A 23,009-nucleotide genomic window follows, 5' to 3' on the forward strand; every position below is an offset into this window, starting at 1 on the left:
AATAAATAATATTTATTAATTTTTGAAGGAGAGAGATAACAGCACAATGCGTCGGCGATAACAGAGTGATATGTGGTGGTGGCGGTAATGGTGGTTATTACTTTAAAAATAATTGATGTAAATGATAGTGTAGTTATTTTAAATTTTAAAGAGATGTAAGTATATTATAGATATATTAGATGAAAATATTAAAATTAAAAATAGTTTGAATTTGAAAAATATTACGTGTTATTTAGGGTTTTTAAAAAGGAAAATGATTAATCAACCTAACTCATATGCTTAAAAATCAACCTAAAACGTTAACAATTTGACATGTGGATTGCACTAATTTTCTTTTCTAATCTTGCCCCTTGATTTTTTAACATGTCATCATTTTATCATTAGGTATATCTTTAGATACACCAATTAGGTAATTTATTATTATAAAAAGGGAGATAATTATTTGTTTTAGTTTATTAAATAAAGGTAAGAAGCGGAGAATCACAATTTGTTTTTCTTTCTTTTCTACACTTCGATTTGAAGTTGAGCTAGTATAGAGCCACCTGGCGTACACATTTCTGTTCCTTTCTTCCTCTCGAAACGCGCCGAGTCAACTCACTTGTTTTCATCTCCAGTCAATCGCTGCTCTTTTCTTCTTCTTATATGTAAGTGCCCGTTCATTTCTACTATTATTATTGTTATTATTTATCATATATTATTATAATAGTGGTATATACAATACACGTCTATCTGTTTGTCTGTAAATAATAATTCTGAGCTGTTTCTACGAAGTTGTTTTGTGTTTTGAGTTTGTAGTCATAGAAATTTCAATTTGATGATATGACCAATTCTTTTAGGCCAATTATCCCCTTTTTTTGTTAGTGTATGTCAATTTCATGTCAAGTGATATACGTGTGAAACTATCCGAAAGTTAGGTTAAAGTTTTCATTTTCAAGTGCATGTTGTTATTGTGCATTTTACTTCACAACTTACTTTTTGGAAATTGATTATATAATATAATTCTATGTATATATACACACACTAGTGGTTAGAAAAATTGTGGATGTGAGGTTTGAGAAATGATGAAGAGAGTTACGAAGAAGGTTGGTAAATACGAGATTGGTCGTACCATCGGTGAGGGAACGTTTGCGAAGGTCAAGATTGCCAAAGATACTGAGACCGGTGAAGCTGTTGCTGTCAAGGTTTTGGCTAAAACTACGATATTGAAGCATAAAATGGTTGATCAGGTTTGTTTGTTCAGCTGTTCCTTTTTTTCCCTTCTATAAATAACAAATGTTCTTTTCAATATTAAATGTTAGTTGTAATACCCGACAGATGCTCTTGTAGGTTGTCCAAAGATGAATCAAATTTTATTGCTTTAACGTTGGTGAACAAATTAAACACATTACTGCAACCGCTATCCAGACACTTCGATAACTACCAAAATCTGTTGACGTGAGCCAAAAACAATTGAAAGTCAATAATTTTTTTGAAAGTACTCAAAATTATTAATGACTGTTAGTAATTTATAAAACATATCTACAAGTCATTGAAAACTATTCACCTTGATGCGTTACACAGATATCATGTTAGTTGATTAAAACAGAAAACCTGAAAAATCAAAACATTTCCAAGGGTGTTTATCAGTTGCCATGTTTCTTTAAAGATTAATGCTGGGTATTTTGAAGTTACTTTTTGATTGGCAGTTTTGTCCGCTCATGCTCACCATAAGATTATGGCATCATGCCGCTATAAACATTTCGTTATTAGTTACTTTCTAATCTAATCTACTTGATACTGTCATAAGTTGAAGTAACATGAGATGATGCTTTTTGTTTTGAAATATGGAAAAGGCATGAAATGATACTTTTTGTTTTCGAATATGGAAAATGGAATTATACTAGAAGTAATCTTTATTTCTTTTAAAAGATAAATGCTATAAGGTTTTATTGTGACTAGAAGTTAAGACTGGGAGGCCTAAGAAAGTTGTAAAAATCTGGACATATGTTGAATTATATGGCTTCCTTCTCTTTCATTTACGTTCTGTTACATCTGTTTATGTCGTACTAATTTAAGATGTTATTCTCCGTACTAATGTGTTGATCAAAATGTTATTCCGTGGTTCTGTGATTTGTCATATGTCACCAAATCTAAGTGAAATGTATCTCTGAGATTGAGCTTATAGTTGAGAATCTATTCCATCATAGAATAAATTTTGATTTACTTACCTTCAAGGGTACATTTTTAGTGTGAGTGATGGCATATTGAGATTAAATTATATTATAATAAGGCTTTGTTTGATACTATGCGTTATGCATTGGGTATCCGAATACCATTAACATTATGTAGTCAATTTCGGTGGTATATCGGTATACCAGTGGTATTTCAGATTTCTTCTAGAATTTCAGTACCGGTAATTTCGGTGGTTTTTCGTTTTCTTCTATTTAATATTTGTTTTGTCCAAACTTAAAAACAACATAAGAAACACTAATTTTTGCAAGTATTAACACTAATTTATCAAATATTGACACTTTTTTCGGTAAAAGGCCGTCACCCCTGGTTATTTTTTCGGTAAAAGACGACTTACAACCCATGCACTAACGTGCAACAACCAAAAGAAAGTGACATGCCACTTTCAATTGTTCAGAAAAACAGAAAAATTTAGACGCAATCAAAAAAATTACAAAGACTTAGTTAATGAAAATGGAAGATCCCATGAAGTGAGAAAATGCTCCACTTGTCTTGTCCTCTTGTATCTGCAAGTAGCAAGCTTCAATCGAACAGTAGAAACAATACATGTAGCAATTTCTTTGCATGACCTTCGTTTCTTTTTAAAGATCTGTGCATTCCTTTCTCGCCATATATAGTAAACAGAAGCTACAAGTACCAGTTTGGCGACCACACTAAACATGGACTTTTTCTTAGCAACAGGAAGGATTTCATTTTTAATATCATTCCAAATACCTGACTGATTAGCCTGGCCAACCTTAATTCACACCTCATTTCATACCTGTAAAGAGAATGAGCACTCAAAAAATAAATGACTATGGGAATCCGGTTGCAGCCCACAAAATACACAAACTTGAGGAAGGACCGATAGCGAATGGACATCCCAAGAACTCAGCATATCCTGTGTTTTAAGCTTTTGTTTGAACACCAACCACAAAATGAAGGCATGCTTAGGAATACGCTGATTGAACTACACCAAATGAAACCAGTCTACCTTTGGAGAAGAGTGCCGAATTGATTCCCAAACACGAGCAACAGAAAACTCATGAGTAGCACCATTAGCGTCCCTCCAAACCACCAAGTCACAGACATGTTCTTGCATCACAGGAGGCTGTAAGTTGGGCAGTCGGGCATTCCACGAATCTGGCCATTTCCACACTCCTTCTTGAATAATATCTCGCACAGTAGCATCCAATCCAAATCCTGCATTAGCAATTTGCCATGGAGAAACATAGGATATTAAAGGGTCAAACTGATGCCAATTATCAAACCAGGCCGATGCCAATCTTCCATTCCTTATTTAAAACCAAAAAACCGCCTTAGGACATTTCTACACTGAAGTAGTTTCCGCCAACTCCAAGAACCTGCCAAGAATTCTTACCTCGTAATTTATAAGTATGAATCCATTTAACCCAAAGCGACTCTTTACGAGACAACAAATGCCTGATATGAGAAGAAAGCAAGGCAATATTAAACTGATTCAAGTTGCGAAGACCTAGACCACCTTCCTCTTTAGGCAAACAAACAATCTCCCAGGCAACTTTAGCTTTACCTTTTTGAAGATCACCTTGACACCACAGAAAACCTCGCATAATTTGCTCAATGTCACTTAAAGTACTCGAAGGAAGGAGAAAAACTGAGGCCCAATAGACATGCATAGAAGAAATCACTAACGAAATCAATTGAAGCCTTCCTGCAAAAGATAAGAACTTAGTTTTCCAGTCTCCCACCCTTTTCTTTACACGGTCAACCAAAACTTTGCAGTCCCTAATCATTAATCGGGACGAGATAAGTGGTACCCCTAAGTATTTAACAGGTAGAGTACCTTCTTCAAAAGGAAGAATGCTCAAAATAGCCAATTTAACATGATTCAATACATTACAGAAATAAGCCGTGCTCCTAGGGAGACTAGGTACAAGACCTGAAACAAGCTTAAATTCCTCCAAAGCCTCCATGATGACTTTTGCAGAATTAACATCACCCTGCATAAATATAAACAAATCGTCAGCAAAACACAAGTTAATAACCTTATGTTCACGGCAATGATGATGATAGGAAAAATCCTCCGATTGTCTCACTTTTCGTTGCAAGATCAACGTGAGCATCTCCATGACCAAGGTAAACAAATATGGAGATAACGGATCTCCTTGACGCAAACCTCTTCTTCCTTTAAAAAAACCGTGAAGAACACCATTTATATTAAGAGAAAAAGAGGTTGTAGTAACACATTCCATAATCCACCCAACTATTTGCTCCGGGAATCCAAAACAAATCAGAATATGCTTTAGGAAGTCCCAGTTAACAGTGTCATAAGCTTTCTGGATATCAACTTTAAGAGCACAACGAGGAGGGCCTCTATCCAGATGATAGTTATGCATGAGCTCCTGAGTCAAGAGGATATTATCCGAGATTCTTCTATCTGGAACAAATGCCGATTGATTGACACTAACAAGCTTGGCCAGAGAATCCTTTATATGATTAGCAATTATCTTTGTAATACACTTAAACAGAACATTACAAAGAGAAATTGGTCGATAATCAGTAATATTTGAAGGAGTATCAGTCTTAGGAATAAGTGCAATATCAGTATGATTAAGTTTCTTCAACAGCTTTCCACTAACAAAAAAATCCTGAATCGCAAGAATCACTTCCTCCCCAAGAATATCCCACGCATGCTTAAAGAAACATGCAGAAAAACCATCAGGGCCTGGAGACTTATCATCCCCCATAGAAAACATGGCTTGCTTTATTTCCTCTCTAGACACCGGCTTTATCATTTCCAAAGCTTGCTCAGAAGATAGCACATTAACAAATAGATCCAAAGTGTCAAGAGAGTTAACTACACCAGCCTGACCAAGAAAATTAAGATAATAATCAAGAAAAGCCGAATTGACCTGATTTCCATCATTGACATTTCCTTTAGAATCCATGACTGCATCAATTCCACTCCTAGCTGTTCTTGCTTTAACAACTTGATGAAAATAAGCAGAATTCGAGTCACCAACATTAAGCCAATCAACTTTAGCCTTTTGCTTAAGAAACCGTTCTTCATCCAAAACTGCTTCATTAAACGCCTGAAGACACATAACTGCTTCATTTCTAAGCTCAATATTAAAAGGATCACGATCTAAAACAATTTGTACTTCATCTAAATCCGCCCTTAGTTTATTCACTCTTTCATGCAGATTACCTTTATTATAAAGTAATTCGCGAAAAGGTTTTTTAAGGGCCTTCAGCTTACTCACCACTCTATAAATAGGGTGGCCAACAACTTCAAGAGCCCAACCTTCAGCAACAACTTCTTTAAATCTATCATGATGAACCAAGACATTGGAAAATTTAAAAGGCTTCGGTCGATACTTAGAAGCTTTAGGAAACCTCAAAAAAGCATGAGCATGATCAAAAATCCTATAAGGTTGAAAAATAGCAACAACACCTGAAAAGACACTCTGAAATTTGACATTAGCTAATATCCGATCCAGTTTCTTCAAAACACCATGATTTCCCTGTGGTTTCTGATTCCACGTGAATTGAAGGCCAATTCTATTAACATCAACCACTTCAATATCCCTTGCACACTCATTGAATTCCCTCATAGCAATATCCATAGCCGAGGTACCACTAGCATGATCATTCAGAGTTAAAGTAGCATTGAAATCACCAATTAAGCACCACGGATTATCCCCTACAAATCTCTTATGTAAAGATAAATTATCCCAAAGCTCTCTACGTTGAACATATCTATTATGTGCATAAACAAATGAGCAAAAGACACTCTTATTATCAGTTTTAAAAAACACTTGGGCATGAATGACCTGATCTGACTAAGAAAGAACCATAAGGTCAACATCATCCGGATTCCAGCCAATAATAATTCTAGGACTCCACACACACAGCCATGTTAGAAACCCAACTCTATTTATGAAAAACTCGACTACACACATTGGTTAGCATAGACGCCGCAACATGCGACTCCAAAATAGCACATACAGACAAATGATTATCTATAAGTACCTGTTGAACCTCTTTTTGCTTGGGGGTTTGGTTCATCCCCCTAATATTCCAAGTTGCAATATTATACATTAGGCACACCTAAATCAGGAGTGCTTGCCCCTGTAGTGCCAAAAGAAAATGATTGCTTGAATTCATCAAATCCATCTTCAACTTCATCATCATCTGAATCAGGAACATCAAAAGCCTGTTAGGATCCTTCTGATAATTCGGACCCCCACCCCTATTATCACCAGGAGTCTTGAAAATTAGGTCCCCCACCCTTATCACCAGGGACATCATCCACCATATCAGAAAAGGCAGCAAAAGAATTACTAGTGCTCACATTTGAAGTACCCGGATCATCCTTTTTTGCATGCAAGTTATCTTTATTCTGATTTGGAACATTCACAGGAGACTTTTTAAGATCCGAAGGATTCTGTTGCTTGTGTTTGTTTACCCATTTAGGCTTAGGCTTGTTCAACTTGACACCCCCAATCTGTTTTTCCTTGGATTTCCCTTTTTTCCGATTAACCACAGTAAAACCATCATCATTCTGAACTTCCTTACCTTTTGCTTCCTTTAATTTTGTTATTTGTAAAGGACAGCCTAGATCGTCATGACTAAAAATTTTACAGTGTTGACAATGAGGAGGGTCCCATTCGCATTCCACTCCTACTACCTCCTTTGTTATACCATCCCCATTCAAACTAGGAATACCAATAACCAATTCATCCTTCCATTCAAGAGAAACATCCGACTCAATTAAAGCTCTAGCATAACTATGTCTCCCCCACGAACTCAAACACATTTGACTGGTATACGAATCAAGGAGAATCGGTCTCCCCAGTTTCGAAGCTAACATACTCAATCCATCATCCGTATATGCCGCTAAAGGAACATCTAAAGGAACATCGTATAGTTTCACCCAAACAGGGACCTTTTTCAGCTCATTTTTAGTCAAGCAAGTATTAGGAGTCCATTCATTCAAAAATAAAGGAGTTGAGCGAATCATCCATGGACCCTTTTCTAATACTTGTTTCATTCCATTTGCCGATTCAAATTGAAAGAAAAAGAAACCAACGCTATTCATCATTACTTTCTTCAATCCGAACTTGGCCCAGGCATTTTTCACGTAATTCTCCACCGCAGGATATGTCAGTCGAGTACCAAGGAAATAACCATACAATGAATTGAGAAACCTATTGTTCACTTCCTTTACCGACTCAATGGGTAGCACCAAATCTATCCCATCTTTACCTGCTTCAGTATCAATGTACCTAAAATTAACTTTTTTCTGCATATTATTTTTCTTTAATGTCGAAGCATAAGAATGAGACGTATCATTCTTCAACTTCGAAGCATAAGACCCAGTACCAGAGCTTAGTTCCTCCGTACCCTTCTGATTCTGATCAAATGATTGATACGAAGGAGGAGGAGGCATGGGTGGAATCTCAGACTTTGCATACGACTCATCATTACCAGCTTCATTAGTTGAAGCTTTCTTCAAATCCCCATTATCTTTTCCCTCATCAGAAAAAGTTCCAGAATTAGGGTTAGAAGAAGTAGGAACCCTAACTGGTTTATGGACATCATCCATATTCATACGATCAGAAGCTCTACTCTTAATTCTATCAAAAGTACCAAGTAAATCCGATAAATCAATTGAACCAGCTCTCTTCATAAATCAGGTTACCATAATACCATGCAAGAAAAACGTCAGCAAAGAGAAACCCTAACCCTAAGAAATCCTAAAACAATCGACTTAACCTTAATCCGTTAGCAAGATGGCCGGCGATCTAGCTGAACTAAACAATTAGCCGCGATCTGGAAAGGTTGCTAAAAGATTAGAAGAAGAGAACGTTTAGGATTTCGGCAATCAAAAGAAAAACGGAAAGAAAACCCTAAATTGAAACGACACTACACCTCTAACATGCACATCACCGAATTCAGAAGTCCAAAGGACTCAAGAACTAGGGAGAGGGACACATTAACAAGGAATAAGAAATCGAATCAATAGAGGGCAGCCATGGGATCGAAAATCGCCAAGAGGGGAGAGCATTTTAGGGTTTTAAGCTTGACTTTTGATATTTTGATTAAGTATTATTAAGTATTAATTCTTATTATATATATAGATATTGCATGATAATATATTACCAATATCCCACTGAAGTCCCACCGAAATTTCTAAAATTTCAAATATCGGTCCTTGACCAAAACACCGAAATTTCGGTCCTTAACTACATAACATTTATATACTTCAAATTTGGAGTTTGTATGATGATCATGGTCTCAAGTTGATTCTTACTGCCAGAACTCATTTTGTTAATAAGAGTATGGAGTGGCCTAGTGATACTGATTAAGATAACTCATAAGTGTGAGGTCTTTCGTTTGACTCTACTCAATGGGTATCTTCATTAGTGTGGGTAAATTAAGAAGAGGTATCTAGATTTATCCAGTGAGCAAGAGAACGATCCATCTTATTCTTGACATCTTGCAGACTTTTGCTAAACAAATAAGATGCTTGTAATTTATTTTTGTCTAATTATTTCATTTTATTCATATCCGTAAGTTGCTTTGCAGATTAAAAGGGAGATCTCCATAATGAAGATAGTGAGACATCCCAATATTGTGAGACTGCATGAGGTATGGTACGAATCATTGGAACATTAATGTTTCTGTGTATGTTACTGATTTTTCCAAGTAGATTAATATTTTGATATGATTTTTAAAGCACATATAAGTGACACAGCCTTTCTTTCTGTTAGGTCTTGTCTAGCCATACAAAGATATATATAATACTGGAATTTGTCTCTGGAGGGGAGCTTTTTGACAGAATTGTAAGGTCTACTTTTGTTAGTACATGGATACATATCAATATTCACTTACATTATATTCTATTTTCTATATTATCATTTGAGCATCTATATCATCAAGAACTTTCTTATTTCCTTTTAAAAGTATTTGTTCTCCTTGTTCGACTATGTTGCATTTGGTTGTCCTTGTAGATATATGTGATTACCGGGATCTACTTGCTTAATCCATATCAAGTAATTAGTAGTTATCGCAAGATACGTATTATACTTATGCATGCTTACTTACAGATAGGGGTGATAGTTGTCTTGTTTTTGGGTTGACGGGTTGTGAGTTGGCATGTTGATGGTTCCCATATACCTCAACCCACAAACCACACCCTACCCTTTTTAATAATCATTAAGCTTGGCATTGTAACTATTGAGTTTCTTTGTTTTGGCTTATTGAAAAGTGAATTATCTCATTTTACCGAAGAGATGCTATCATTTATTTCCTTGGAAGTTGTCTATTGAGTTACTTTATTGAAATGATGTGTGTGATTCTTATGGCTTTTACTTGAAATACTTATGTTGAGGGCCTGAAGCTTGGTTGAGAAGTCGAAGTTGACCAAGGTTATAAAGGGTTGTCTAAAAGAATGTGAAGAAGAATAGAAATGTCTATCCTTGCAGGGAGTCAGGGACCAAGAGAGTGAAAGTGTGTTCACATAGTTAAACAGCAGTTACTCTTTCTAAATGTGGGCATCACATACAGTAATAATAAAGTCACACTATGTAACCTAATTCTTTCAAAAAAGCTTAAAAGTTATAACCATTCCGATTACACTTTTTTTTCCGGAGAGTTCACTATATCTAATAAGATCTTTCTAATCTAAATGATTGTCTAATGACCCTAGCTGAATCTTATGTAACAAATTATTCATATAAATATTTCAAGATTGCCTGAATCACTTGAGATATTTTTACTACCACACATACTCTTTGGTGTACAGTTTCTCCCAATTTTTACAAAAATCCAATTTCCGTACTATGTGTCATTATCTTCTACAAGTTTGGGATGCCAGGCTTTAGGTTGTTTGCGTGATATTCCCTTTTGTCGTTCCATCAATGGTGCAAGCCTGAACTGGAACCAAAAAGTTGTACAAAAAAAGCTGTTTTTATAAAGTAAATAGTGAGCCTAAAGTTGCATCATACACAGATGATTTAAAATGAATAGACATAGAAGCTCATGTGTGGTTGCTAGTCCACTTAGTCAAGGGACTGTTTTTCACTAGCAGGTGGAAAACATAATGGTAGTTTATTCATATAAGTTGGTTGATCTCAATATATCTTATCCCATGTGCCCAAGACATGTAGCATTCATGCAATTAATGGAAAATAATCTGTTGCGACACATGCATTTTTCCTTTTCCATCTAATAGATCTTAGAGGGCTCAAGATATCCTAACATCTTTCACACATTTTTTTTATCCAAATTAAAATTCCCCTCCCCTTTCATCTTGATTGTTATAACTCATAACTATGTAACATGGCCAAGAAAGCACAATAAAGTAGCAGAACTGAACAATCTTTTTGCTTGGTTGCCAGGTTCACAAACAAAAGCTCTCAGAGAAAGATGCTAGAGGATACTTTCAACAGCTTATTGATGCGGTTTCCCATTGCCATTCCAAGGGTGTGTACCATAGGGATTTAAAGGTGAGTAGGGAAGAAATTAAGGCATGACTAGATCTTTGATGGTATCTAGGAGGATTTCATATTACATGTTTTTGTTGACTGTTAACGGTGTTCTTTCATATATAGCCAGAAAATCTTCTTCTTGATGCCGAAGAAAGGCTGAAGGTTTCTGATTTTGGACTCAGTGCACTGTCACAAGAAGTAGGCATTGTTCTGCTGACAGGGTCTGTATATATTGCTTCTTTTGGCACTTCTTTTTCTAATATAAAAACTAATTTTCAGGGTGTTGAACTTCTATATACCACTTGTGGAACCCCAAATTACATTGCACCAGAGGTAAACCCACTTGAAGAAATCTTAATCAGAATATAATAAGAAAGTGCCCCCTTTATTTCTTAAGTCCGCTTTCGCAATAACTAACATATATCGTTTAAGTTTTGTATATAAATTCGATCCCTCCATGTATCAGTTGCTATGCATCTTTGTTTTGTTATTTCTGACGAGAAATACATTATAGATAAGCCAAATTGGTTTGCCTAAAAATAGGCCTAAGAATATGGTGACGACACATGGCATGATCAATGACAAAGATGAGGAAAGAGAAAAATGGCAAGCTACATGTCAAACATCTAATGGATTACACTTATCTTTAGGCTTATATATCATTCTCGCTCTATGCATTGAATAAAGTCCTTACCATAGTTCACGTTTAGGTATTAAGGAAGCGTGGATATGACGGTGCTGCTGCTGACATCTGGTCATGTGGAGTCATCCTTTATGTCCTATTGACTGGATATCTTCCATTTGAGGAGTCAGATCTTCCAACTTTGTATAAAAAGGTTAACTTCCCAGACTTCAGCGCACATCAAAATTATTTTCTTTTCATACAGGGATGTAGAATCAATAATTTGTATAATGGATGTTGAATAAGCACCACACTACGCAAAACAACATCACATTGTAATGTTAATCTTGCCCATAATCTATTATAGGCAACCTGACATTGAAAATCATCTGTACAAATATGATGTGTTTATTACTTTATTTGAATGGTAGATGAAACTCTTAAGATCCATTGTGTCTGCATGTTCCTGAGCCACTCTGACTATGAGTTCTCAGATTTATACTGTTCAAGATCTGCTACTACTTACCTTTTGTCTTTCCTCATAACACAGGTCAGTGCAGCCGAGTTTTCATATCCGCTTTGGTTCCCTTCTGGTGCAAAGTCTTTAATAGACAAGATACTTGATCCAAACCCCAAAACAGTGAGTATCTGTTTAATTTTTCAAGTTGCAAATAGCTAGATATGAATTGCCAGCTCACTTTCTGGCAAGATACTTGTTCCAAACTCCCAATTACATCAATGTTCTTTTTATGGATTCTTGTAATGTATTTAATCTTTTCATTCAGTATTTGTGGATTCATACCCTATTCTTACACACCCCGCCGTATATGTACAGGATTTTTTAGAAGCGTGGAAATGATAATTCTGAATGTTTAAAGTGGATTCCTTTTGGGATTAAATGAGTCATTAGTAGTATTTTGCTTTCAGTAGCTTTCATAGATATCGCTGATGTTAAATAACATCAATAACGTGCGGTACTCATTACTATTCTAGTTGCTAAAATATCTTTGACCTCCACAAAAACAATACCCAATCCCACAGATATGTTACTCAAAGGTATGGGTGAGGTAAGATATAGACAGCCATCCTCTACCGAAACGTAGAGAGACTGTTTCCTAAAATCTTTGACGTCCACCTTACATCATAATCTACTCAAACTCAAAGTTGGCAAGAGTAGTTACATAATTGGCCAATTGTTGTGGCTTCTGCTTAATTATCTGTTTTGAGCTTTTTATCTTAACATAGTTTGTTTGGGATAAGGATCTACATGGTAAACGGGAATTATATTGGAACAACCCAAGGTTCATTGATCGTAACAGCATTCCATCTCAAAGTTTTGCTACATTTACTAGCAATATTACCTTAAATGAATATGTGCTCCTTTGATTTCATATAACTGTAAATTATATTGGTTTTCATTTAAGCAGTTTCCCTCTTTTTTTCATCTGTTTAATACAATAATCAACCCAATTCTTATTTTATTTCTATCTCATCATATAGTTGAAACTACTAGATACTTTTTTATGTTCTTTTAGCTGAAAGTTGCTATCACTTCTTTGTCTTGCCATGTATTAGCACACTGCGCGGCCACAGTGTCTTGCTGGATTGCTAACACAAAGCTTTTTCTTTTATTTTTAATTTAATAATCTTAAACAGCGTATACGGATTGATGGGATAAGGAAACATCCGTGGTTCCAGATGAACTATATTTCAATCAGCCAGGGAGAAGAATGTGATGTGTGTTTGGATGATGTTCGTGCAGTTTTCGAGGACATTGAGGTAGGAACTATCTTGGTTTTTGTTTTTTTTTCTTAATCATAAAAACTTCAAACAGCAAGCTTGTCTGTGGGCCTGACTGCCTTGTAGTATGCTGAAATTCTTTGACAATTGAATATGTATTTTGCTGGTGGTCTTAAATTTGTAGGATCAATATGTGATGGAAAAATCTGAGGAGAAAATTGCCCCTTTAACAATGAATGCATTTGAGATGATCACCCTCTCTCAAGGACTGAATCTATCTGCCCTGTTTGATAGACGTCAGGTATATCTTTAGTACTTTTATATGTTACACATCCAACTCAGTTTATGACTTGCATATCAACCATAGTATAAGTATAAACATGATATGAGACAAATACGCCATTACCATTTAGACCTGAAAGATTGCAAACAAAAAAAAATGTCATTACTACAGTTCAAGATTTTGAGTGTCCAATAACAGAAGGAAATAATTGTGAATAAGGTTGTCAACAGTAGATCTCTGTCACTCCATGAGTTCACCTCACAGTCACATGGATTGTGGTGCGTTGCAGTATGCGGAACGGAAACTGGTACACGGTTCGTACATTCTACAATCTGGTATGGGAGAGGGTTGGTTCATTCAGAACGCCAATTTGATAAGCGTATTATGCTGCTTTACTACTGTCTCGATGACATGTATCTTTGTGTAGTACATCCTTGGCCATGATATCGTTGTTGGATGGAGTTGGATATTATCTTAAGTATAATACGAGTAGTAACTAAGCCCCTTTATTTTGGTTCGTATCAGCTGCTTTACTACTCTGTCGATGACATGATTCGTATTTTTCATAAAACCCAATTAATGTCTTTTAGATCACTTCTAAGCCATCTGGCATCTATAAAATTTGTTGAACTGACCATGTTGTAAAGTTGAATTACTCCCTCTCTACTTTGTTGGAGGCACTTCAGTTGAACCCGTTCCACTAGTTGCTAGACGAGAAACTAGTTGCTGACTTGCCAGCATGGTAACCCTCCTCTCATGAAGCATTCTTAAACATCTTGCTAGCCTCGATTGAAATCGGTAATCATTAGTATGATTTAAACCCTTAGGTTGCATAACACGAACAAAGGATCAAAGTTCTGTTTTGAGACTTCAGATGTACGTACCTTCTAATACTGGTTCAGTGACATCTACCAGTTGTCCTGCCAACTTTTGGAAGGAGGTAACATATCTTGTGCTGTTTCATCTTGACTGATGGTTAGAAACTGTCATATTCGAGAAGTCACCTTTTCAGACTGCCCCGTGAACAAAAAAGGTGTATTCCTTGCACTCTACCTATACCATGACACTGGCCAACCCTCCATGCACAAAATTGCTGGCCATAGTTTTTCCATAATCTTGATTCTTTGAATGTCGAAGTCTCAAAGTACCTCTCCATGTGATAAAGCCAACCATATGCCTCTTCACCTTTGAAGACGGGCATGTCCAGCTTTCTCCACTGAAATTCACCTCCATTCAAATCAGACACATCTATATATAATTGGGTTAGTATTGTTTTAACACATCTATATATAATTGGGTTAATATTGTTTTAATCTTTGAACTTTGAGGTTTATCATTTTAATCACTTAATTTTTGTGGCAATATTTAATATGATAAACTTTGCTTACCTGAGATGGCAAAATCGTTCTTGAGCTGGTTGAAACCAATTTTTTTTTTTTAAGTTTTAGGTTTAAATGCTAATTAAATAATTTGATTGTTAGAAAGTTGCTAAAAAGGTCAAGGTATTAAAATGTATTTCGATTGAAAGTTGATGGTTTAAAAATACTATGGTAATAAAGGTCTATGATATATATTGCCAAAAAAAGTGAGATTAAAACAATAAACAGCTCAAAGTTGAGGATACAAGAGGAATCAATCATAAATAAGGGAAATAATAATAATTCACCATTCCAAAAGTATTCGTTATTTTTTTGAGCCATTTGAGTTGTCTAAAATGTCAGTGATAAATCTCTTCCCATTTCTGACCCTAATCTATATAAAAATGCTTCCTTCTTCCCATGAAAGCTGCAACAATCTTCATGCTAGGATGTTTCGTTGGCAGTTTCTTCTTATTCTTGGGAAGTGTAAAGTTAGTAACCCTTTTTTTTAAGAGGCAGATATATACTGGACAGTTATTCATACTTTGTCACCAATACCCATAACCTATTGGTTGATGGGTCACCACGAGTACCACTAGCATAAAGGCCCTTTGGTGAAGCTAATAGTTTCTCGTAGGCTATTAGAAACATAATATTATGTGTGATGCGATAGGTTGTGGTTCACACATGCAACTAGCATATGCAGTTAATATGGGTATATGGTTCTCGCATCAGGATTGATTCTAGCCTCTTTATTTAAACGTCTTGACTACATGTCGTGATCATGATTATTGTCTGGCGTCTTTGTCTTTCATTTAATAGCTCAAATGCTGCTGATTAATTATTAGTTTGTAATGTAGGTGGTTTATTTGACCCATTACAGGATCATGTAAAGAGACAAACTCGTTTTGTTTCACGAAAGCCTGCTAAAGATATAATATCTGCAATTACAGTGGTGGCAGAACTATTCGGTTTCAAGGTCCTTAGGCGTGGCTACAAGGTACATCTGCACTCTTACATACATGAAATTTTTATAGTCATAGCTAATGTATTAGTCTCGGTACCGTGCATAATGGATACCTACCCGGTGGTTGGCTATTCAATCTTAATCATACTATCAGACAACATTTGTTAATATCCATGTTTATTCAGAACCTTAAATCACATTTCAGACGTATTGAAATTTACACCCAGGCTTCTGAAAGTTACGTTAAATACTTGAGGTACCAAGTCAGTCCATAAATAACGAATTTTAATCTGTCGATTGTTATAAAACCTTTAATGAGCCCTATATTGTAGGGTTATACATACATCAATTGAATTGAGCCAAATTAAGCTATAAAATCTCATAGATTGAGTGTGCTATGTGCATGAAAAGGGCCCCCTTTCATCCCATATTGCTGGTTTACAGAATTGTCATAATGTTCCTGTGGGAATCTGCTAAACAAGCAACGGAAGTTCAAATTATGTATGAAAGTTGTAATCGTATTTTGTACTCCCAACTCAATAATTTATTATGACCCCAGACTAGGCTTGAGGGAGCATCTGTGAATCGGGGTGGACAATTTGCTGTTGTTTTGGAGGTAGATTTAATTTTAAACTCTGAATCTTTTTGATTTTTTTTGTTCCTTTGCATTGAGGCATGGTCTTCTGGTTTCTATATATTTATTTATTTTATCATTTTGATTAGTGTTCAAGACCAACTATTACAGCTGAGCCAACTTCCTATTTTCTCCGGTTTTTTTTATTGCAATTTTTGATTTACAAATATTCCAACAGTCTTCATGTGTTTATGAGAGCATTGTGTATGAATCTTATTGTATCTTTTGGGTAAAAGGTTACCCTGATGAATCTTTATTGTATCTTTGTAACACTTTGTAGGTATAAGGCAAACTAACACACCCATGTTTTTTTTTTCTTCTTATTTCTATGTTTGTTTATTTATTGATCCCAACACATTGGAACTTTCTAATCAAGGTCTATGAAGTTGCACCATCCCTTTTCATGGTTGATGTTCGGAAGGCTGCCGGTGATACTCTAGAATACCACAAGGCAAGTTACTTCATTTTCTTAGTTTGAGCAAATTATTCTTGCCCCACTTGATATGTGGATCTTATCAACCATTCTTTTGGTGTTGATGGCAGTTCTACAAGGATTTTTGTGCTAAACTAGACCACATTATATGGAAACCGAAAGAGGGCCTACCAAACTCTTCTCTATACAGAACGATGACATGCTGACCTGATTTCACAAGACAAAAGTTGTATCTGTTATCAGTCTTCGGGTGTAGCTCATAATTGTACAGTAGATGTATACATATGTTTTGTGGATATTACTTGCACTAGGACTGTTGAGAGGTTTTTGAGTGATGGTAGATAGTACAATTGTTCTGGCTTTTCATTTTGCTAATAAGGTATATGAAATAAAAAAGGTGTGCTTCTATCATTTTATTTTACTTTATATTGAATATGTTCGGTGCAGTGTGGTGATAACCATTTGTTATTCTTGAAATATCAGTCTTTCTAAAGTTACAAAGCACCTTATTTACCCTTAGCAGAAGATTCCCAAATGCAGGTAAAGTGATACAAAATATCAATATTCTTTCTTCTCCGTTGTTTACATGAGGTTCAGGCAGGGGAAGTTCAACATATATTTGGTCGGATGAATGGCTGGATTCCCACAATCCCGTTAATAAGTATCCTAGACTTTTGCGTTGGAGTCATTGAACAAGTGTCGGACCATTTGAGAAATGATGGTTCAGTTTATCTATCGTCTTTGATTAGGAGAAGACAAGTCAGAGATTAGCAAGAAAGGGAAGAGTTTGAGGATCTCATGCTGGAGGTCCATGGTTTCAGATTCTCAAATGTCGAGGATAGATGGGCATAGTCCCTCAAAAATCTGTCTTTTACTGTGAAAGTTATTGATGTTTTTCTGCTTTCATCCGGAATGTCATGACTAGATGGAATAAGATTGTTCCCATAGTTTATTGGAGTAAATTACCAAACTGTAGTATTTTCAAAAAGTATTTACCAAATAAATGAAGTTCTAAAAGTATTTACCAAACAAGAGTTGTGTGTTCAAAAATAATTACCAAATAGGTGTTCAAAGACCACATAACCATGATAGAAAATTAAGCTGCTTGATTCAAGTAAAATGTAACATTTACAGAGACATTTACAAAATTTAAAGCAAATGGAACATGCTACTGAGCAAGTACATGATATCCATATTGAGTTGCATTTTTTGAAAGATACCAAAAGGACATATAATGTATTGATTTCAAGCACTTAAACTGTCAAAAAATATTTAAAGAATAATATTTAAAGTAGAATCACAGTGCATATCTGAAACATTTAAAAAGTCCATTAAACTCGATTTATAAAAAAATATCATCATGCCATCTAACTAATCATTTAGCAATTTATAAAAGAATAATAAAAGAGTAATAGAATGATATTGAAAGAACTAATTTATCACCTTGGCACGTTTTAGAGATTAGTATCCATTCTCTTAGGTTTAGAAGGACATGTTTTTTGATTAGGGCCACTTTTTCTGAAATTCCACAAAGATTGGCATTTTTAGCTTCTTTAATGTCCATTCCATTTCGTAACCTTGTTGAACGAGGACGACCCTTCTTATTATCCTTTAGATTCGAGTTTGGAAGCAATTTTATAATAGATGATAAGCACGACAATATTCTTCGTGAGATAGCGGTGAAAACTCAGATTCCCAAGTAGAACAATACTCGGCAATAGAATAACATCTATCAACATATTGCCAACTGTTCATAGAGAGTTTGGCACATGCACTTAAGACGTGAGAACAAAGATACTTATAAATCTCCCATTTACCACACGTGCACTTCTTTTGTTCCAAATTAACTACTTGTACATTTCTTTCTTTTTGAGTTATCAACTCAAATATTCCTTTCTCTCGGTTGAAAGATCTCAAGGTATGTGCAGCAGCTTTTGACATTAAAGCTACTAGTTTATTGTTCCTAATTGGGGATCTGCTCAAGTTAAATTTGCAACCTGATTCAGGAAAAACTAAGAAGAATCTAATGATATCCAATAGCTTGTTTCGTCATTTGGCACACTATCTTTGTTAGAATGTAAGCATATAATTACGAGTATGCGTAACGGAAGAATCGAAACAGATATGTAATCAAATTAATTAACAAAGAGAGAATCGAAACGTGTACCTTTGTGCAAAGCTTCCAATAATATTATTAATAATATAATTATTATTAATTTAAAGTAAAACCTATCTACAATTGCACACTAAACACTCTTATACCGTATGCTAGTACCCGATCATAATCAACAAACCCCTTTGTATATCACCCTTTATTCGAAAGCTCCATAATCCGAAACCCATATGAATCCGTCTAACAAATACAAACTACAATTAATGCATAGCATTAATTATGTAGTTACGTATATATGTTTCAGTGGAATCAAACCGAACACCCTTAAAAAGGGTTTCGGTCGAATAGATTAAAGAGGAAAAAGAAAAGGTTTTTTATTATGTGAAGTAATGAATAAACCCTATAGAATTAACCTATAGGGAATTAATTAGGGTTTAATAGCTTGGTGACCAAGTTAATCAATACCTCAAAAGCCTTTTCAAAACCGGCCCTCTTTATTAGGGAATTAGGGTCTAACACTAATTTTCTAATTATCACATAAGCCTTTCTCCTTTTAATAAATAAACACTATTATACTTTTAATTTAGTTTATTAATCATTTTGTGATCAAATTAATTAATATATTACTTTAATATATATTAATTAATAATATAGAGTTACTATATCATTTTGTGTGACCCCGTAGGCTTAAATTATTTCCAGACATGCGATTATTATAACGTGATCACATACCAACAGCTCCCACTTGAGCATGTTATCATAAAGGCAATAACATTGGTTAGCGTCTAGCAACACGTCAATGCTCCCGTAAATATTTAAGAATAATTTCTTAAATTGCCAATTTGAAATGATTTAGTCTTTAATATCCCTTTGTTGACTACAAGTCCTGTATTGACTACAAGTGTCTGGCCAAGTCGTTTCTTAACATTGCTGAAAATAGCTCTTTATTACTACCTTGTTCAGGACAGTTAGAACTATACCTAGAAATGCAATCCACACATGCATAACTCACTTCCATCTCAAGTCTAAGGATAAATAAAGTAACCATTTCACGAATTTCATTTAATGACGTTGATCCATAAAATGATAATTCGTTAAGTGTTGTCCAATATTCACCTTTTGAATATCATGTGAGTTTGGTACGATATCAAATTTGCTTTTCAAAAATTCATTTTTCTTAGTTATACCAACAGCAGCTAGATTATTAACCAAAGCATTAAAGCGGGTATCAGTGTCAGTCAAGGATTCATTTCTCAAAGAGAAAAATCTCTCATACCTCCTAGTGAGAGTAGTAATGGTGGATTCCATTGAGGTAGAGCAACCCTCAAACATGACAGTCAAAGTACCCCACATTTTCTTAGCAGTTGAACACACTTTAATAGAATGGTAAATGTCTTTAGGCACAGATTGGAAAATGAAGTTACGTGCCTTCACATCCAAGTTTGCAAGTTTCCTATCCTCATCCCCCCAATCTGCCTTATCCTTAACAATGGTTTTAATTGTGGTAGAATTGGTTGGTTGACCATCTCTGACCACTGCATCTACAACAAGGGTCTGTGTAGGAATGTAAGAACCATCTGTCAGGATGTCAGGCATATTGTTATCGATGTATTCAAGGAACAAAGACATACGACCTTTCCACCTACTAAAATGATATTTATCAAACATAGGTGGTCGGGTAGAAGAACCATTATCAACATAGGATGACATTATGCTTTACTTAAGGAAAATAAGCAAGGATCAAGTCAAGTTAATTCTTAACCCCTGCTTTGATACCACTTATTATGTCCCAGAAGTGTATCAATATACCAAAGTATAATAAACACAAAGAGTTGTAGAGGGGGTGAATACAACTTTTCCTTAATTCTTAACCCACTTTAAAAAATATGTATTAAAGACTCAGATTGCGATATGTATAATATAGGAGACAAGAATCAATAAGACACTAAAGCAGTAATCAACCATTCTTGAAGACAGATTGTGGTTTTCAAATGTAATCCTTTATTAAGATTAAATCTATACAAAGTATTACAAGGTTGTTGTGGAAACAAGATAACCTACAAATATCTAAACAACCCTTGAAATGACAAACAACAATCAAGAAGTTCTTGCTCAAGAGAAGCAACCCAAGCTGACTTCCTACAGATTAAGCTGTGTGTAAGAGCAGAAAGAACTTGTATGAAGAATGATACTGAGCAATGCTACACATATACATACAAGGAATGTGACTTTTATAGGGGAAAGCCATTCTTCTCTTGGTATCCAAATAAGCCACATATTTTTAATTTCTGTTGGATGATCAAAGGAATATTTGATCGTGCCTTCATTATACTTGTGGTCCCCAAAACCTGCAGCACGTCATTTTGATCCTCCAATAAGAATATGGACACGCATATGTATTTCTGTCACCAACCCGGATTCTAGGAACCTTCCTAGTCACGTCATATGTCCTTATCAACAAATCCAGGCTGTAATCTTCACTTGATTGTCAGACACAGATTGCTCGTTTGTCAAGAGCAAATCTGTCTAAGTGTTCCCAAGCAGGCTGCTAAGTCCAAGCTGACTTCCACTACCAGCTTGTTCTTCTATCTTCAATCCTCCTCTTCGACTTGGATTGAATGCTATAACAATTTGATGCAACTTGAACAACACTTGCTTCCATAAGATAAACATTTACAAAGTATGAAGCATGATCTGGGTCAGTTACAGATCGCAAGTTGTGTCAGCTTACTTTGACCTGTCAGATTACAAGAACCAAAAGATTTCTAAGTGTTTATATATCAGATTTGTCATTACCAAATTTACAGTTAACATTGGGACTCAACAATCTTCAAAATATTTCCTTAAATATTTTCACCAATCTCTCACAATTGTCTTACTTTAATCATATTTTCATATAATTAATCGACAATGGACATTTAGAATATTCAACTAATATTCATGGATCTAAACATGCAAATATAGGACACAATTATTATAAAATGAAATTACTTATGCTGCGTATAAAAATTCATTTATTAAAATAACAATTGTTTAACATCCCATTATCCAAATACCAATCACAGATTTACATGATATAACTAGCAATATCTAAGACCAATGCCTTCGGCATGCTTATTGAGATTTCCCTTCGACAATGCCTTTGTAAAAGGATCCGCTAAGTTATAATCTGTGTGAACATTGAGTAATTCGATTTCACGCGATTCGATTTGCTCACGAACGTAACGATATCTCCTTTGGTAATGTCTGACATCTTTTTGAACCCAAGTTCATTGGCAATGACAATTTCTCCCGAATTATCACAGTACAGATCCATAGGTGTGTTATTTGAAGATTATCATGTTAAAATCCAAAAATAAACTTTCTAATACAGACAACCTTCATGTCGTCATCTCTTAGACGACAATATACTCAATACTTTGTCACATACATAGAATCTGTGGTTTGCTTTTAGCTCAAAGCATTCCACCATGTCTTCATTTAAAACGAAGACGTATCCCGACTAACATTTTGAAAACATCTTTATTAGTCCTGAAATCCAACATCACAAATTCTATTACCATTGAATTTTAGATCGGGATTTCAACCATACACCAAGAATAAGTCTTTAGTAGCCCATATGTACTTAAGAATATTTTTCACAGCAGTCCACTGATCCTCTCCGCGATTTTGCTAATACTGGCTAATAAAATTTTGAGCGAACGTAATGTCAGGTCTAGTGCATCTTACCGCATACATGATAGAACCCACCGCCGAAGCATAAGGAATTCTTTTCATACGCTCCACCTCTTAAGGTGTAGAAGCACCGTTCTTGCTAGATAAATCAAGTCCTTCTTGCATCGGCAAATTCCCACACTTAGAATTTTCCATCTTGAATCTCCTCAATATCTTATCTATATAAGCACTTTGACTTAATCCAATCAACCGTTTACTTCTATCTCTATAGATCTTGATTCCAAGTATGAATGCCGCTTCACCCAAGTCTTTTATAGCGAAACACTTTCCAAGATAAGATTTAACGTCTTTCAACAGTGGAATGTGATTATCAATATGTCATCGACATACAAGACAGGGTAAGTAACATTACTCTCACTAGCTCTACGATATACACATGGCTCATCAGGATTTTGAGCAAAACCAAACTTTTTGATTTCCTCATCAAACCTTTTATTCC

At 35.2% G+C, this 23,009-nt stretch overlaps 1 protein-coding gene across 3 annotated transcripts; it reads left to right on the forward strand.

Moving 5' to 3' along the window:
- The first annotated feature begins 482 nt into the window (after positions 1-482).
- LOC122592527 (CBL-interacting serine/threonine-protein kinase 24) lies at positions 483-17,148 on the forward strand. Of its 3 annotated transcripts, XM_043764776.1 has the most exons (15): positions 489-644; positions 1,025-1,226; positions 8,782-8,844; positions 8,967-9,038; positions 10,596-10,703; positions 10,809-10,883; positions 10,965-11,018; positions 11,396-11,521; positions 11,858-11,947; positions 12,964-13,086; positions 13,232-13,348; positions 15,572-15,688; positions 16,215-16,271; positions 16,666-16,740; positions 16,833-17,148. In XM_043764776.1, exons 2-15 carry the CDS (start codon positions 1,059-1,061, stop codon positions 16,926-16,928), a joined length of 1,341 nt encoding a protein of 446 aa, XP_043620711.1. In that variant the 5' UTR covers positions 489-644; positions 1,025-1,058; the 3' UTR covers positions 16,929-17,148. The 3 variants fall into 3 exon arrangements, with proteins under 3 accessions (XP_043620713.1, XP_043620712.1, XP_043620711.1); XM_043764777.1 differs by lacking the exon at positions 16,215-16,271 and having other exon boundaries at positions 488-644; XM_043764778.1 differs by lacking the exons at positions 16,215-16,271; positions 16,666-16,740; positions 16,833-17,148 and having other exon boundaries at positions 483-644; positions 15,549-15,665.
- The last annotated feature ends 5,861 nt before the right edge of the window (positions 17,149-23,009 follow it).

This window comes from Erigeron canadensis, chromosome 3 (assembly GCF_010389155.1).
Source record: "Erigeron canadensis isolate Cc75 chromosome 3, C_canadensis_v1, whole genome shotgun sequence".
NCBI lineage: Eukaryota > Viridiplantae > Streptophyta > Magnoliopsida > Asterales > Asteraceae > Erigeron > Erigeron canadensis.